This window comes from Embiotoca jacksoni, unplaced genomic scaffold (assembly GCF_022577435.1).
Source record: "Embiotoca jacksoni isolate LCO1_2020_lvr unplaced genomic scaffold, fEmbJac1.0.p SCAF_38, whole genome shotgun sequence".
NCBI lineage: Eukaryota > Metazoa > Chordata > Actinopteri > Embiotocidae > Embiotoca > Embiotoca jacksoni.
The window spans coordinates 1,016,385-1,033,112 of record NW_027185390.1 but is presented as its reverse complement, the minus strand read 5'-3'; the positions used below and the strand labels follow the sequence as shown (position 1 = coordinate 1,033,112).

At 41.5% G+C, this 16,728-nt stretch overlaps 1 protein-coding gene across 2 annotated transcripts in view; it reads right to left on the bottom strand.

Moving 5' to 3' along the window:
• The window catches only part of LOC138208483 (rho GTPase-activating protein 6-like), a 61,714-nt gene that overhangs the window by 20,329 nt on the left and 24,657 nt on the right, over positions 1-16,728 (bottom strand). Inside the window, exon 1 of one of the 2 annotated variants that reach the window (XM_069166369.1) lies at positions 14,295-14,656. The exons of the other annotated variant lie outside the window; for it this stretch is intronic. Coding sequence (XP_069022470.1) covers positions 14,295-14,336 — 42 coding nt within the window. The 5' untranslated portion in view covers positions 14,337-14,656. Of the gene's footprint in view, positions 1-14,294; positions 14,657-16,728 lie in introns of those variants that run through there. 2 annotated transcript variants of the gene reach the window in all.

The window sequence follows — 16,728 nt, the reverse complement described above, 5'->3', positions numbered from 1 at the left end:
TGTGACGAACAGCTTGTAGATGCGATTATCATACCATCCATTCTAGTGCAAAAGAAAAGGTCAGCTGCTGGGATTTAGACATAACTGGCTCTATCTGTTTGCAGTTTTAACAGAAATTATTTATCTTTATCAATGTTGAAATGATTAAAATTATTATTAATGAATGTTTTGATAGTAGATGAAGTAGACATGTGAGACTTTTCTTGCTTCCAGCTTCTTAAATGTGCGAATTTTCTGATTTATTTTATTGTAGATTGAAAATCATAGAGTTTTAGACATCTGGAGGGTCTGAAGACGTCACACCGAGCTCTGACATCTTTCAGGATGGAATAAGCAATGATCAAGGCGTGAGGAAATAATTGAGGTAGCACTTCTTTTCCACATGGAAAGTTGAGTAGAGAGGTCGAAAGGTGAGAAAATTGCTCAAAGCTAGCGGTGAATACCGGTGTAAAAGATATCACATGGTGGAAAGTGATTCAAACCTTTTCCATAAAGTTTGATTTCAGCTTTAGACAAGCACCATTTCCAAACTAACATTCCTTTTAAAGGAGCAGAAACCATTGATTTGATACAGTTTGGCCTTCATCGTATAGTCAGGGATGGCAAAGTAATGAAAGTAATTTGTAAAAGAAAGATATCATTGTTTGCAGACTAATCTCCTGAATATTGTACGCGTGAAACTGATAGTGCAAGTATTTGGCCAGTTGTTTAAATATCAATTTGATCTGATGTGACATGCAACGGAGTGTACCGTAATAAAATACACCGCCATCAATGCAAAATGGCCATAAGTCATAAATAAGCAAAGTTTCACAACTTTAAGACAGTTTTGTTCTCGGCACCTTGCTGAGCAGGACAATGTGTTCTTACAGAATCATATTCTGTCAACAAAAGTGATGCATCTTACGGCGTACTGCTACGTCCTATTTTGTAAAAGGAAGCAAAGTGCATCATTTGGCGGAGCGTGACTCTTAAAACAAGGGAAATCAACCGTTTTATATGCACTTCAGGAATTCATTCATAATGATTTTTTATTTAATGCGATTCAGGAGTTGTGACATTTTTTAAATAACTACATCTCCTGCCAGCAAAAGTCATTCATATAGCCTAATTGACTTGACAGTATATGATTTTAATAGTTATGTTATTGAGACGATGAGCACTAAATTATTCCTTTCAGGGACATTTTTCACACACATCAATGAAGAAATACAGGATTTCAAAATGAGCCCCAAAGCATCTATAAAATACGGTATCAGCTTTCGCTGCATATTGTTTTTGAGGTCTGCCTTTGCATTTAACGAGGCTTCGCTGGCTCAGTCACAAGAATTAACAACTTGACGTGTGCGCTTCAGATACCCACCCACCCTCCAAAATCATTGGCAAGCACATCTAAAGCCTCGGGCGAGCTTCAAACATTTTAAAGACAGATTAATATGAAAGGCCTGCAGCAATAATGAGGCCTGACCTTGAAGACATCTTGCATAATGGTTACATAAGCTGCAAAAAGGAAATCAGGTATTGTGTCAACACGGCAGTTGATAGTAGAGGGGGAGGTTGAGGTAATGTGTGTGTTGTGTGTGTGTGGTATTGGCACAAAGCAATCTGGAAATGGCTGTTTCTCCATCGGCTGTCACTGGCAGACTGGATTACGTTGGAGACATTAAACTCCTGTTTGCAGCACAGAAACGTATGCGCCATAACACTGAGTATTCAAACTCTGCATTCGAACTTCAGGTGCTTCTTTCTCTGTCGTAATGAGACACAGTTCGTTCTGCATGCTGGAGAATTGTGGGAGGTGAAACATCACAGCTTCAGTGTGAAAATGCACATTTAAATATACAAAATAACTCGGCTCTTGCTTCATATTTGTATTTCCTCGCTATTCAATAAGAAATGGCTTCAATGATACTGCACACTATGGAGAGTATTAAGTATTGTATAGTGCAGCTGCTCCTCAAATGTTAGGAGTTGGTCCCTGCCTCTACTTTGCCTTGCAAACCGTTCATTTGTTTGTGAAGCATGTTGGAAACCATTCAAGTTGCTTGGGTTGGCCCAGGCACAGACGATAAACAATTGATCATTGTGCTGTTTTATTCTTCTCATCCTGCTTCATCTCTTTTGTACATTTTCTGCCATATCAAAGGTCATGATTTGAGAATTAAGAGCTTCAAAATCCCTGTTTTTGTCCTTCTCACTTTTAATGTTTCAGTCTGATCGTAAAAAAAGTATCCTCTGACTGACTCTATAATATGAGGCAAGATATGCGCGCAAACTCAACTGTATAGAATTATTCAATTTAAATTGAATTATCCTCATTTCGTTCAAACCAAACTATCCAGCTGAGCTAATAAAGCTGGTTAATCACTACTAATCTAGTCTGTAGATGAATGTAGTGATTGTTGTGCATCTATGGAGATGTGTTTGTGTGCACATTGAGAGGAGTGGTGGAGATTATGTGGTTTACCATAAATAAGTGGGGGAAAAATTGCATTGCTTGCTGCACTTGTGGCAGCAGAGGTGCTCAGAGCAATCGGTCCTTAACCTGCAAGTGTGTGTGTGTGTGTGTGTGTGTGTGTGTGTGTGTGTGTGTGTGTGTGTGTGTGTGTGTGTGTGTGTGTGTGTGTGTGTGTGTGTTCCATGGAGTGAAGTGAAACTCAAATTCAGGTCACAACTCAGCAGTCACCCAACCACTGCCAAACACAACTGAGCCAATGATAAGTGCAGGCTTTCAGCCACCAAAAGCATTCGTGTAGTCAACAGACACTTATAGTGAAGGAAATGGAAAGACAAGCTTGCAAGGAAATAACTTTTCTGTTTGTTTTAATAATCATATGACACTGGTATATTCATCTTTTCATCAATCAGTGTTTATCCATATTACTATTTTTAGTTCAATAAATTGCAGACTACTTCAGAACTCTGAACTTTAAGCCTTTTGGATAATTGCTTCCCCCTTTGCTTTTGTGTATCAATTTAAAGCCTTTAGTCTTTTATATTCTTGTGTATTGACTGCAAACAAATGCACATGCACTTCAATTCAGATATTAAGCTTGATTCAGTAGTGGGAAATCCCTGAAGTAAACATTGGTTTTGCCGCATTGGCAACAACTGCTTAAACTGCAGAGCAACCCAAAAAAAGGAAGACCGAAATCTCAAAAGAGAGTCTGACATTTAACGCAGCCTGGTTTTTCTGGGAAACGTGAGCCCTGGATTTATCCACTGGGACAGTAGTACACTCTCATGGGCACCCTTAATGACAGGCATGCAGAGAGGGGCAGTAAAGAGACAGAAAGGGGCAGTGAAAACTTCATGGATTTTTGTGATCGTCCACTTGCCCACCGATGCAGTGATAACATATTTAATTAACTTGTCTGGTCTAACCAACAATCAAACGATATTAACTATCATAAAACACAAAGAAAACCTTTGCTCGAAAAGGTGCATGTGAATTGATCACCCAATATCTTAATTGATTAGTAGTTTCTGCTCTGTCTATATATTTTAAAAGTTGCACAAGCATCTATGTTTCAGTCTTGTGGCTCCCTATGAGTGTATTTCCTGTGCACTGTATGGTTTTGATTTTTATTTATAGCCTTGTGTCAGTTTGTCTTCAGAGCTCAGAGTGTGACCTGATGCTTAGTTAGCTAAATCAACTTTGTGTGATCATTATCCAATATGTGCAATTATGTGAAAATAAGTGCAGCTCGTTTTAATTCCCCCCCCATTGACTGGACAAATATGCAGTTAAGATCAAGACTGAACTGGATATAAACATGTTTACAGTTATGGAATAGATCCAGTTAATGATTTAAAAGAGTGTACCTCCATTAATACATTCAATGCATATCCAGGACACGGTGGGTCTGCACGTGTGTGTGCAAATGATCTGTCAATCAGTCAAATTGGTTACACAAGTGGCCCCGTGGGCATTAGGTTCCCATCCAACTCTGGGAGTCCCACTATGGCAGCACCGTGAGAACGAGATCTCACACACACACACACACGCACACACACACACACACACACACACACACACACACACACACACACGCACACACACACACACACAGGCTTTACAGAAACCACAACCAGAGAAATAATGTGTCACTACATCAACTCTGGAATGTTCTTAACAAATAGATTCAGAGATTAGAATGGGCATACGTGCCAAGAAAGCCGTAACATGCCAGACTTCAGATGTAAAGCTGGATTCACGCGGTCTAAACCGGCCTTCTCTTTCTTTTCTTTTTTTTTTTTTGCCACATCTGTGAAGACCAAAATTCAGCGTGCAAGGATAGTTTCAACTGCCGTCATGGTTACTCAAGTTTCATCCTCGTACACATTGACACACACCTCATAAACACCTTCTGGGCTGCCAATCTGACAATCAGCTGTTGAAATATAACAAGCTATAATGCGTGGACGCACACACACACACACATCCCAAACAACTTTGTCCCATTACTTTCTGCTGCATTAAACTATGATGCTTTCAACAAAAAAAAAGCCAAAGTTATGATGTTTAAAGCATATGTAGATCATTTCTGGCAATTTATATCTAATTCTAAACATGTGTCGTTAATCTGTCATTTTTGTAGCAGCTGCTGTCCTTTAAACACTTTTTTTTTTCTGTCAAGAGCCACATAATCAGCCTGCAAAAGTTTCAGTTGAAAAGTGGTTTTGCAACCCTGAACTGGGCTTCCTATACTTGCCTAAGAAGATTTCCTCATCCAAGCAGATAAAGTTTAACATGTGGGGTCTGTTGGAGTTTCTTTAGAAGAAGTGGGGTTACAACTGTCATTTAACATAAATCTGACTTCTCCCTGAACCGTTTCAGAAGTACAGTTTGGAGTTTGTAAATGCAGTTGATGTCTGAGCCCTTTATTGTCGTGTTTTCAGCATTTGTGGCATAAAGACATAGGCATTAGACATAAACCCCTTCTATTTGAGTGTATTCACTTAACACCTCAGTCTTTATTTTTCACGGACGCAAGCGAGTGCAAGATTACGTTGATCCTATTAGGGAATAATGCGTTTATTTCTCACGCCAAGTTGCGTGAACGTGAGCTGACAAAAAGTGCAGCACATTCTCTTGGTTTTCCCTCTCCGTGCTTCTCCCAGCGCATCCATTTAACACAGCAGGATCAGAATAAAGTCCCCATAAGACTCTTTATTTCCCACGTGGGCGCCCTCCCAGTTAATCCGGCACGGTAGTTAAAGGGCAGGGATTAAAGCATGCTGCTTCGCTCCTCGGGATCCGGACGATGTTGATGATGAAGATGACAGAGTGCAAAGGCAGAGCCGCGGTCACTTTCACGAGACACATGGCAGCGTTTACGCGCGGCATAAATGCAACGTGTGCGCACGAGCTACACATGCAGTCGCACATATGTCCGGGTGAGCAAACATGCGAGTTACATGTGAAGAAAAGTGGGAAATACTGTGTATTCTAAATCCCAAACTACGCAATCACGTATTTCCATCAACAAGGTAACAGCTGCTAAGAATAATACAAAAACAGTTCTGTCTTGTGACTTCTTGTGACTCCATCGTGCGTGTCTGTTTTTGTGTATTTTCAGTGATACGTGACAATGTGATCAATGTGTTACACTTTATCTTTGACCCCAAACAACGTTAGGGCCTATTTTCTTCTACCTCAGGGCACTTCCTGCAGGGGGAGGTTGAGTCCGGACTGACTTAGCAGCTTTTCCAATGGAGACTGAGAGTCTTCCATGACTTGCCTGGAATGTATGACTGCGCTGAGACGAAGCAGATTTTAGCCTTCGGGGCAACTGATGGCTGAACAGTTTGTGAGCATTTCCATTAGACTTGGTGCTTGTATCCGCACATTGTGGGGTTTAGATGTGGAAAAAGAACATTGTCACATTTTACACAGATATTACTGTGTTGTTATTTACTCTGCATTGGAAAGTTAATACCAATTGCAGGGAAAATGTAAAAAAAAAAAAAGGTATTAAGGCAGAGAACTGGACATTTGTGGTCTTTAAGACAACACTACGGTTCATTCTGAACTGTGTCTGACATGTGACAGCATCCACATGATCCACTATCCAGAGAGCAATCATACATCTCCATACTAGCATCAGTCTTTCCCAAAATCGCCCACTTTATACAATAATTCACCTTTTTTTTTCTCCATAAACCTCAAAAACAATTAACTTTAAATATAACTGAACCTGTTACCGTAAACTGACAAATTTTGATCAACAAGTCAACCCTTCAACTCCAGTAAACCGGTGCGTAGAGGAGGAAACACTTCAAAAGTAATTAAGTCAACAATTTAAGACCATCAGCCTTGTTTCGGTCCAGGAAGTTTTAGCCAAGTGTGACTTCCTGAAGACCCACACCACGCCCGCCACTGCCCAGCATCGCTTTGTTCTCTCTGCACAGTGGATGTGACGGTGCATGTGTTTATGCGTGCATGCGTTTGTGAAGGTGGACCACGGGTCATCGCCAGGTCAGCTGGTCTATTATTGATTTCTAGCGGAAAGAGGACGAACGCAGAGCTCCACCGCTGCCGTCCTGCCCTGCACACCAGCCAACCTTCAACTGACCGAAACGTGTGTGTGTGTGTGTGTGTGTGTGTGTGTGTGTGTGTGTGTGTGTGTGTGTGTGTGTGTGTGTGTGTGTGTGTGGCAGTAAAAAAACGCTATAAACAGACTCTCAGCAAAAACTGATGAGTGTGCTAATGGGGTGTTTAATGAACACAGTAAACTACTTATCACCTGCTCTTTGAGAGACATCCAAACTCCACCGCAGTCTGTTTCTCACTTGGTCTGTTTAGTGGCGGTTTGATTAGTGGTGAGAGTCAAGAAACTAGATCAACAAACCTCACGGTTTAAACAATATTTGTGACCAGAATTATTCATATCTGCCTTCCAAATAGAAAGAAAGTAAACGTGCGCCCTCCAATACCTCACCTCTGTCCAAGATTCACATTTTATATTATACTGTACGTTATAAGACAATGACCATGAGTGAAGATGCAGCCATGTGAAAGTTAACAAACGATGCAAACAACGCTGCTGATGGATGGAGTTGCTCATCCACTAATCCACTGGTCAGCCTGTGCAATTCCTCAGAGAACTATTCATAGCCAGAATCATTTTATTTGTATTTTGTATTATACAAAGCCACTGCCTCTTTTGTATAACAGAAGAAGAGGAAGGGGATAAAGGATCATTAAAATGAAAGAAAATATAAGAAGTGACGAAAAAGCAAAATGTCAATTAATTGTGGTTAATGCACGCAAAGCCACAGACGGATGTAACAGATAAAAAATAGGGCCCTATATCGTCACTTCACCAGCGCTGGATTCACCTCTACAACCAGTGTCAGAGAGAGGAGGGAGCGAAGGTAGAGTAGAGACATATTAATAGAGAGTAATAGTCTGGAAGGTAAACAGTGAGTGTGCCACAACACACAGGTCGATCCTCACATTCCTGTGGCAGCCTTGAGAGCAGCTAATCCAATCTCAGTAAAAAAAAAGAAAAGGCCCCTAGAACTCGCGGGTCACACCTATTACCAGTCTGCACTCAAACAGAGGGAAGCTGGAGGCTGACAGAGCAGGGCAGAGTGGCGATGAAGGCAGAGTTGTGAGCGTGGCGGGAACATGTGGGACGATCCGCACGAGCTGAAACATTGATCTGTTGATAAGTGTGATGAGTTGGCGTCCTGCTAAATGGAACACATGCACAGTAAGAGACAGACAGGAGAGGCTGGAAATAACGTAACCGTGACGTCACCAGGCTGTAAATTTGATTCCTGTCTATCAGCCAACCTGATTGTTTCCATCAATCTGACCCCAAATGTCTGTCTCAAGAGGGTTTTTTTCATGCTTTCAAAGATCAATTGAGTGAGCACATTCAGGCCCATCGCACCGGTGACTATCAGTGACATTTATTAATCATTTCACACCCGTTTACAATAATATCTTGATAAGACGGCTTTGAAACCACATTTTGCATATGCTGCGTAGTGTCGACTCTAAATTGCCTCCCCTTTATATTGCTGCCTTATCATGCTTTGAGACTTTTACACCACAAACACAGGTTAGCAGATGTAATTCTTAGAGACAGGAACAGACTATTGTTCTCTCCTAGCTGTTGGATCTGCTTGCTATCACCATCACTAATACACTGAATTCTTCCAAACTTTGCATTGAACTATATGCACTATATACAGAAAGAGGTGGTGCACTGTTGTGCATAAAATTTGTCATCTTTTTCAGTCAAAATTATTGTAGTTTCTCTCTCATCTTAATGCATCATTTTGTGGGGCCGTGATGCTCCTGTTTACATAAATACTGGCAGAGCTAGTTGTGTGTGTGTGTGTGTGTGGTGTTCGTGTCATAGAGTCATGGTTGTCAGTTTATGAGTAAAGCATTATGGGTATTTTTTTGGAGCGCAGCTTCGAGTCCACAACTGTTACTGTTCCATATTCTGCTGAGATTTACCAGCTTTAGCCAGTTTTGGCGTAGATATGTAGCTAAGGTCATCTGGCGAGCAACAGCTGTCTGAGGTGTCGAAAATGAGATTTCCCTACAGTACAGCACGATTTGTTCTTGGGATTTAGCTGCTTTCTGTGCATGAAAACCTTTAAAGAACGTGTCAAACGTATCAGACTTGTTTCCAGTTCACTACATCATTTTGCAGTGCAGGCAAATCCAGCAAAACATACGCTTGTGGTCCTTTAAAATTCCCAAATTATGAGGTCATACTTGTGCACTTTACACAGCAACATAGTGATTGACATCATGCCCTTATGGCTCTTTCACAAATAACCAGGAAACATGCTGAACCCGACTGGCCAACACCTCTGGATGAACTGGTGAAGAAAGCAGAATGTCAGTTGTAAATCAAAACTCCCTAAAACATCTCCAGCCCATATTTTCGTTCCGCTTCGGAGACAAGACTCCAACTTCTGGAAGCACATCTCCCTCCACAAACAGTGGGATCAGATCTTGCCAGAACTTTCTCTTCTGCGTTTCCTCCACTTCGTTTCCACCCCCCCCCCCTCCACACACACACACACACACACACACACAGCCTTACACCGTCTCCATAAAAAGACAAGTCTTCTTGAGGAGGGCGGACTTCTCTTTCGCTGTTGATAATAAAACAAGTGCCTTTCCCCTGACGCAGAGAAAAAACAAAACGAGGGACGGACGGTGTTGTCATGACGAGCCAAAAGTGACGGCTGTGGAACGCGTCGTGGCAGCATCCCTTTTCCTTCTTGTGGCGTCTCTTTTCCTGCCACGCTGGAAACGGAGCTCTGCATGCAAAACCATGAAGTGTCAGTTTAATGAATATACAGGAGGACGTCTAGAGTGTCAACACGCGACATACGGCACATGATAAGCCCTGTATGTGTTATGAAAAGCGGTCAAAAGACACCCTAAAGTAGGATTTAGCAAACAAATAACACTTTTTTCCCCCTGAAATTGGACTGACAGGCAAAATCGTGTTAATTAATTCCGTAACTTTGTGCATTCCTACTAACTGCACTCTCGCAGTGAACAAAATGTCCACTCCCGGGTCAGACTGTGCTTTGGAAAGCTTGTGATCATTGTAAATAAACTGTGCTGAAGGAGCCACATGGATGGTTGACACACACACACACACACACACACACACACACACACACACACACACACACACACACACACACACACGAATGAGCCCAGCTGTTCATGACAGTCAGTACAACACAGAGGGTAGGCCTAAATCAGATATAAATGTTCTGTTTTTTAACCACACTTAGATCCATTCATTCTGTCAGGTAAGGCTTTGTGGCTTTTTGTTTGTACTGGGAGTGGCAGGGGAGCAAAACAAACACACCTACTGTCACAGAACAAGGTCATACATCAGCAGGTAAGGAGAGGAAAGTGTGCTCGGTGCTGTTTGCTCTCAGCATTATTGGGTTAGAGAAGGGGAGGAGGAGGAAAAGTTTAAAGATTCTGAAAACAATGAAGCTCAGTAAATGTCAAGGGAAACAGCACAGTTTTTGTGTTTGTCTAATCAGGTAGCTGCTCTCGTACTGACAGGAGTTCCTGGATGTCTCGAGGAAGACGGAGCGTTTTTTTTACATGGTCAGCAATGAGAGACAATCAAACACCAAGAGAGACAGAGGTGAAGATGAAACAAACGATAAGGGGAGGAGGGTAATCAATCATTTCATCAATATTTCCTTCGAGTCGCTCCCCGACTGCCTCTCGGCTCCTCAGTGTCAGCAACAGCAAGGGCACCTCTTTACTTCTGGTATAGTTTGAGCTGATTAAAAAAAGCTACCCACAGCTTTTCTTCAAGATCCTTTTCACACTTTATGAGTCACAAAACTTTAAGACCCTTTCAGCTCTGAAAGCTCAATCTGAAAGCGGACGCAGCATTGGATTCTTCATCCCTTCATTGGAATGATAGCCTGCTTTAAAGTGCTCAACTTGTAACCATTTGCCAACACTTGTGAACACAAAACAGGGCTTGGAGACAGAGACGATCATTATTAGACGATTGGCAAAGCATCAGCGCCAGCTGGCTGCTCTCCAGGATTAGCTCACTCAAACTTGTATTCTAAAACTTCCTTGTTCATTCATTTCTCTGTTGTCTCTTGTTGATTTGACATCCAGGCGACGTCTTGCTTTATGGCGCACAGCTCCTTCTACGACACCAATCAGAGTGAAACCAGCTGTTGTCGTCGCCGGTGAAGGAATATTACATTTTATGGAACGAACTCTGCAGAAACAGGTTAAATAAACCACCGTTTTTAAAGCGTTAAATGTGATTAGTGTCTGTTCGGATAAACTGACAATCTTCTCATGCGCCGTACATGACTTGCATTTCCTGCCTCCACTATTGTGATGAATGGCAATTAGTTTAGTCACTAAATAAATTATTTAACAGCTTATCCATTAAAGCTAAATCAATTTATGTGGGCTGAACAAACAGTTTAGTTGTTCAACTGATACAGACAAGATTGATTGACTTAGCTGGTTCTGTTACGAGTCAGTCGTCACAAAAAACATTCAGGGAAGTAGTTTTGTTTGATACAGTGATGGTGATAAGAAATGTGTCGCTCGAAGGATGGCGGTATGTAAAAAAAATTCACTCGTATCCTGTGCAACCCCATCTACAGAAAAAGTCAAAACCTCCACCAAAGTACGAACTGACAAAAGTTAAGCCACAAGTTTTACATTTTAACATTTCAATGTCTTACCAGTACTTACAGGACAACTGTTTAGTCTCACTGATTTTATGGCATCGAGCATGCATTTTAAACCAGCCCAGCCTGGTGTTTTTCCTTTTTTAATTGCTTATAAACCATTACATTAGGAATGATTTGTTCGCCTTGGCATTTTTAGAGCTGAATCTTGCTTATGTTGACTAAAAGGGTTGCCTGCGTACGGTGCTTCTAATACTCGTAATACCGCGTAAACCTGTAGTCTGCAATAATGGAGAACAAATTCCTTCCAAGACGTGACCTGAGAGATCAATCCAGACTCCTACATGTTATCCCTTATGGTATCCCATTAGTATAATGCTCTGACGCCACAAGCAGAGCACAAGTAGAACAACTGCATGGCTGCCTTGAGGGGGATTAAACGTTTATGCACTGGCAACCTCGAGGTGCTGTTACACATCGCTCTTACTTTCTTTCTGGCTCGGTCTTCTTAACCTCTGTGCATCTCCTTTCTGGTAACCTAGATTCTGAAATATTTATCTACTCTGGCAGGAATTACTAAAAAACCCACATTTGTTAATCATCAGCAGACGGAGTGCAGCTTGAAGGGGCAAAATCCTCCATTAACACAAATGCAGCTTCAGTTGGAACTGCTTCTTTGGCATGTTTTAAAGGCCTTCGTGGACCAAGTTGAATGATGTGTTGAGGATTTATGAGATGGCAACGTGTGGCCTGGCTGAACGTGCACTTGTATTTGATTGTGATACTCTGTCGGGACATAATTTGTATGTCTGCACCGGCTGTTTTTGGTATGAAGTGATGCTTTAAGGTTCCCTTAGGAAAGATTTTGAGATGTTTACAGTCAATAGATGTCGTCTGAATGACTTTGTTTGCCTTATAAATCCTCCAAAAAGTAGACTGACACATTTTCCAATGCAAACTATGTCCAGTTTTTACAAATTGGCAAAGTTGTTCTGCCTCACACCAGACTTACTTTGTTAGATTACGAGATTTGTACTGCTTGCTCATGAAGTGAAGAGCAGCAACAGAAACTTGGCCAGATGTGTTCATACAGTATGACCTCAGCAAACCCCACTTACTCATAGTGTGTCCTAATGCGCAGGCTACACTGAGAAACCAAGAAAATACCAGAGTCATCAAAGAGCTGTGAGGAAAATGTACTCAAAAGAAAAGAAAAGGCATGACAGAGACACCTGTAATGTCCTTCAGCGATCAAAAGTCCCGTTCTACCAATGGGAAACCACCACGTAGTCTTTTGATAATGACAATATTGGTTTACTGATTCAAATTTTAATCCCATTTCTTGCACACATCACCTAAATGCTGACTGCCTAAGCAGGCATAATTGAGATGGATATAAAACAGTTAGTCAATTAGTTAATTAGTCTATCTACTATTTCCATATTTTTATGTAACTTTTTCAGCAAAAATACCAAAAGCTTTTGGTTTCTGTTTTCAGTTCATTAAATGTGAATGTCCCTCTTCCAATCAGCAGGAAGCACTACCTATTAGATACCAGAGTCTACTGTGTCTGAGCTCTTCACACTAACCCTCAGGGTGATGAGAGAGATCCAGCACAGGAAACTCATTTTGGATGCTTGTATCCGAGACTACATTCTTCTGGGCACTACTTTTTTTTATCCAAACAAACACTTAAGCCATCAGAATTATTTGAAAGATGCTCTGATCATATAGGATCTCCCCATATTGTGGCTTTAATATTAATAAATGCTGTCAGTTTTGCTCCTACTTCCAGCCATTCAATAGGATTTTCAACCATCTCCTAAGAACAGGCCAGAATTCCATTAAACAAACAAACTGGAGTCATCAGATTTAATTTCTCTACAAAGACTGCATGCGCTGCAGCGAAGAATTACACTGACAACAATTTGCTCAGTGCACTGAAGCCTCATCAGCCTGTTTTGGATGAATCTTCGAGGCATTACTGTGGGCCATGTGGCGGCAGCTTTCACACCACATAGCCTCGCTACAAAGCATTAATCCAGACCAGCTGAGCCAAAGGAAATTGTATTGTTTTCCAATCAATGCTCGTAGGTTTATGAGGGCTTCCAGCCACAGAAACATTGGTCATAAAGAGCAGACAGACCACTGGAGCAGTCGGCAGAGGATTCCTCCCCACTGGAGAGGAGGAGGAGGAGAGGGGGAGGGGGGGATGGAAACAGAAGGAGGGGATGGAGGGAGAGAGGGTGGATGATAAAACACTTGCATGTGTGCATGTTTAAAGCTGCGTCTACTGCACAAACGCAGTTCCCACATTGAAAAGAACCTGTTCTGAAAGCAACCTGTTGCCTCTCCAGACCCTTTAAATCGTTCAAATCTGTTTTTCTCATGTATGCCAAACAGTCGAATATGAGCTGTAAAACGCTGATGGCTTCGGTTTGAAGGTGCAGTTCTCACAAGTCATCAGGCTTGACCCATATCTGTATGTTTTGCCTGCATGCGGCCTGGCTGTGACGTTTAGAGTGTCAAACACAACACCTGCGGCTCCACGGCGAGTCGGCTGCAGGTTTGTGTGCCTGCGCCCAGCTTCTTTCAGAGCAAAAGACTCCACTTCGAACCAGGAAACATGTGTGGTCTTGTGAGCCTGAATGTGGACTGTGCTCTGTGCACCACATGTCATTTAAAACGTTCCATCACAGGAAGTTTGCGCATGGCGAGGCCCCTTTTAGTCTGCTCAGTTTCAAACGTCTGTTTCAGTCTCTGACAAGACTTTTAATGTGTTAAAATCTTAGAGCCATATTTTGATATTGCATATCTTAAAATGTGTAAAGAATTACAGTGTAAAGGAGAGTTTCACTGCCTAATGATTTAATGATGGTTGTTAACTAAAATACGAAAAATAATTTGCATATTATTTTCGCATAATTTCCGTATATAGAGACAGATAGGTTTTGAATTGTTCATGCAAAACGGTGCTTCACTCATAATCATGCAGGAAATGAACATATTCCGCACATACACACCATGCACGTGTGCGCGCTCTGATAAACAACACACGTCTTATCAGTTCGAGTCATCGTAATTAATTTAGGGCTAATAAACAGTGTACTTACAAGATAGGAATTCTGCCTGTCGAGGAACACGGAGTCTCCCATCGTCCCGGATAAGTATCCACATATAGTAAACACCCCCAAAAATGAAATGGAATAATCGATATCTTAAGTCCAAAAAAGTGTGCGCGCGGATCGGAACGGACCGTAGAAAAAGTCTCCACGAATCACTTGTGTCCTCTCCTTTTTCTACATTAACGACAAAACCGAGACCTTGGACTTTTTTGTTTTGTTTAACTGCAAGTCACAGCAGAGCCTCTTTATAAGAGTTGATGTCTCCACACCAGTCAGAAACGCGTGTCAGAGCACCATCTGTGCCAGAAAGGACACCATAGCGCGCAATGCGTAACGGATCCATACCACGCGCACCGTGGACTCGGGTGAAGACAGATGCTGAACCAAAACGAGGAGGCAGAGAGCATCGTCAAGTCGACATCTGTACCGACTATTATTCCCGTTTAGATTTTCAAAATAAAATAGAAAACTTTGGCACTGCTTCGAATATCAGAAGCATGTATGCCAACGCCAGAGTTGTACTGAATTAAATTACTATAACCAAACAGAGCTTTATATTGTTTGGGAACTTATATTTAAACGGTAATCGGTCGTGTGTAGAAATTAATAGTACTGACATTACTCACACATTACAATGTCTGGTTTATCCCACAGCAAATTAGACGTCATTTGACGCTCTTAAATTGAGCTGTCAGTTTTTCACCACATCCTGTCATGTGACTTGTGTTTTCTACTTTGAGAAGGCATTACTCTTTTATTTTGAAGGCCGGGTCAAAAATCCCCTGTGCTATTTAAAGTTTCTCTGGGTGGTTGATGGTGAAAAATATCGGAGAGGAAGAGAATGATAGGCGGGGCACTGAAGGAGGAGGACCAGCTGTGGAAGAAGCTTTTGATTATCAAGAGCAGGGCTGCTCAAATGTTTTCATGTCAGTGTCCCACAAATGGAACTCCACAGTTGATAAGATTTAACAGAAAAAAGACTCCACACAGGGAGGATTTTTGTTTGTGGATAGTTTATGGTACAGAACTATAACTGAGTGAGGAGGAAGCAGTATGCAGACTGATGTCAGAACTTCACTGCTCTTTGAAAAATGTTGTTTGATGGGGGGAAAAATGGACACCCATTCTGATATTTCCATATAAATTAAGGGGATTTAAAATGTTTTTAAAAGCTGATTCATTTCTGACATTCTCACTGGAAACACTGAGAAATGTCTGGTAGTCAAGCTAAAAACAAATCCTTGGGAAAGTTGATATTTTAGAGATACAAGGTTTCTTCCAGCAGTGACAAACAGCCTGCTTTCAGCCTAGAAAATAAATCGCATTGGGGAGAATTGAGCGGCTAGAGTGTGATCGATTGCTTCCATTGTAAAAATCTGTAGTAATTTCTGTTTATGCGCGTTGCCTCTTTTCAAATATGCTCTGACGAGCGACAGTAAATACCAGTCCACCAGTGGGAGAGATTGTGTGCAGGAGGGACAGTCTCGTGTGGGTTTGTGTAATACTTGATCTGGAACCAGCATTGGGAAATCTGTGTCAAAAGACTACGCATGCATGCAGCCTCATAAATAACAGAAGTAGCGCAAAGCAAATAGAGCACAACCCGCTTTTATCAAGGACGCAGTGGCTGGAAAATACGAGCTGGCCTGAGGCACGCACACATAGTGAGACCTAATAAAAAAAACATTTGCTTTGCCCTGCGGGAGGAGTTATGTTGAGGAAGACAGTGGGCTCCTCTCCTTAATTTTATATACAGAAAGTGTGAATGAGTTGAAAGAAGCTGGACTCCACTCCTCTCTGCTTATCAGACAGTGCTGTGAGCATTTAAAGAATGCAGAGAAGTTCAGAGGAACAGTCACTTTAATACCTGTCAGATAACAGATAAACTGAAGACCAGAGGCTGTACTGTATCTCACACAGGCATCATGTGTCATAAAGTTACTACAGTGAAAGAAAACCTGTTCTTGCAGACAGTAGACTGCTGATTATCACATCTTGTATCAAGATGTTTTGAGGTTTTGAAATTTGGGCCATTGTGATGAGCTGCAGCTGACAGTTTACTTTATGACTTACTCTCAACATTTGTCCATTGTGTTAAATGGCTTCAGAGTTATATGGAATCCGGAGCATATCTTTACACAGGTAGACATGTGTCTCTATCTGCTTACAAACTTCCTGATCTGCATGCGTTTGGAATGAGGAAGAATGCCAAGGATGCAGGAGGAAATCGTGAGTCTTTTTTTTTTTTTTTTTTTTTTTTACTTTAAATATGCAAATGCCTTAATCCTCAATTTATTCAGATTTTTGTTATTTAATCAGCACCTGCTAAAAAAAATTACTGACTAAACATGACTCACTAATAACCTCAAAAATATTTTGTTCAGACACTGCACTTCGTATGATGAAACTACACCATAAAAAT